General features: G+C 46.5%; 1 protein-coding gene across 1 annotated transcript in view; it reads left to right on the forward strand.

Moving 5' to 3' along the window:
- Positions 1-1258: 1258 nt before the first annotated feature.
- LOC123174853 (uncharacterized) overlaps positions 1259-1577 on the forward strand; it is a gene marked incomplete at its 3' end in the record, with an annotated part of 11723 nt that continues 11404 nt past the window's right edge. Inside the window, exon 1 of the mRNA XM_044590107.1 lies at positions 1259-1575. Within this exon, the coding sequence (XP_044446042.1) occupies positions 1259-1575 (317 nt within the window). The remainder of the gene's footprint in view (positions 1576-1577) is intronic.

Below are 1577 nucleotides of genomic sequence, written 5' to 3' on the forward strand. Positions count from 1 at the left end.
GCCGATGAACCCTCGATCAATTTGCACTTCAATATTGCTCGGCTATGTTCCTCATTCCTCCATGTACTGCACCCCGTGGCTTGTGTGTGGCATACAAGTTCAAGAGAGCAAAACTTTAATGAAAGAGAAAGAATCAATTTAAAGGATGTCACTAGCCTGAGTTTTGTTGGTTGGATAGAGTGATAAAGATGGAGAAAGAGTGATGTTCTCTATATGCTAATCTAGGACCATTCTGATTTGTCACTTCCTTTAAGAAAGACTTAGGGTCCCCTACCTCGTATGTCATCATGCAGGGTTGTCCTTCCTTCACAGTTACTTTATATTGTGCTGGATTGTGAGCCTAGCTCGGTTCGCGGCTCAAGCTTAGCTCGTTTGGCTCGTGACCTGTGAGGATGGTTTAACTTTATGAGCGATGATGGCGAGTTTAAATATTCAAAAGAGCAAAACTATTATATGAAAATTAGAACATGTAACCATACAAAGAACATATTAGTCACTATTTTTGTTAACTGTCCTCCACAAGGTTTTTTTCTAATGAAAAGAAGGGTAGCCCTTTGTGTCTACATTGGTCCATGCACACAAGCATTTTTATTAAAGCAGCGTAAAAATCAGATGTTATACAAATGACAGAAGGTCTTAGGGAACTGATAGATAGTATATTTATATGACTCATTCTCATATATCCTATAACGGAACCATCGTCTAAACCGATTTAATCCGTGCGGCCCCCTTCCGTTGGTTGCACACGAAATTCATGGATGTCCTTGGGGCTCTCAACATAACATGCAAAAAAGGTGGAAGGATAAGAAAATGAAAAAATGACTAGAAAAAATATGGTCAAAGGGCATTAAGGTTCGGGCTACAAGTAGTGTGGTCTTTCACTGCGATCAAGGAAGAGGTGATGCACCTTCGACTCGACTTGTTAGGAAAACGAGCTACAAATTAGGAGGCTCTCGGCTCGAATTGATCAAAAGAAACTAAGCCAAGACAAGCCGGCTTGAGCATATGTTCTTCCAGCCTGTAGATCTGTGTCATAGAACCACACGTCTTACGCTGATCACAAGGTACGTATTCTTTTCCTTTTGGAGAAAAAGCAAGCTAGGTACATATACTTGCCTTCAGCATGCGAACAAGAACAAGTACTTGCCACGTACATGGATGCATACAGAATTAGTACATCACCAGTCGGCCTGTAGCCCGAGTAAAACCGATTTGAACTAGACACGAAGTTACCGGCCGGCGGAGGGAGGAGCTAGCCATGGCGGAGCTCGCGTCAGGCGCCGTGAGCTCGCTGCTGGGCGTCATCCGCAACGAGGCGCTGCTGCTGGGCCGCGTCCGGCACGACGTGCAGTTCATCCAGGAGGAGATGGAGAGCATGCAGAGCTTCTTGACCCACCTGTCAAAGAAGGCACCCGCCGGTGGCGAGCACGACGAGCAGATTCGCACGTGGATGAACCAGGTCCGGCTGCTCGCCCAGGACAGCAACAACTGCATCGATCTGTATCTGTACCGCGGCAACCCCGAGATCCATCTAGCCAGGGGCGGCCTCCGGCGGTACATCGCGTGGCTTCCCTGGT

The sequence above is a fragment of the Triticum aestivum genome, unplaced genomic scaffold (assembly GCF_018294505.1).
Source record: "Triticum aestivum cultivar Chinese Spring unplaced genomic scaffold, IWGSC CS RefSeq v2.1 scaffold32032, whole genome shotgun sequence".
NCBI lineage: Eukaryota > Viridiplantae > Streptophyta > Magnoliopsida > Poales > Poaceae > Triticum > Triticum aestivum.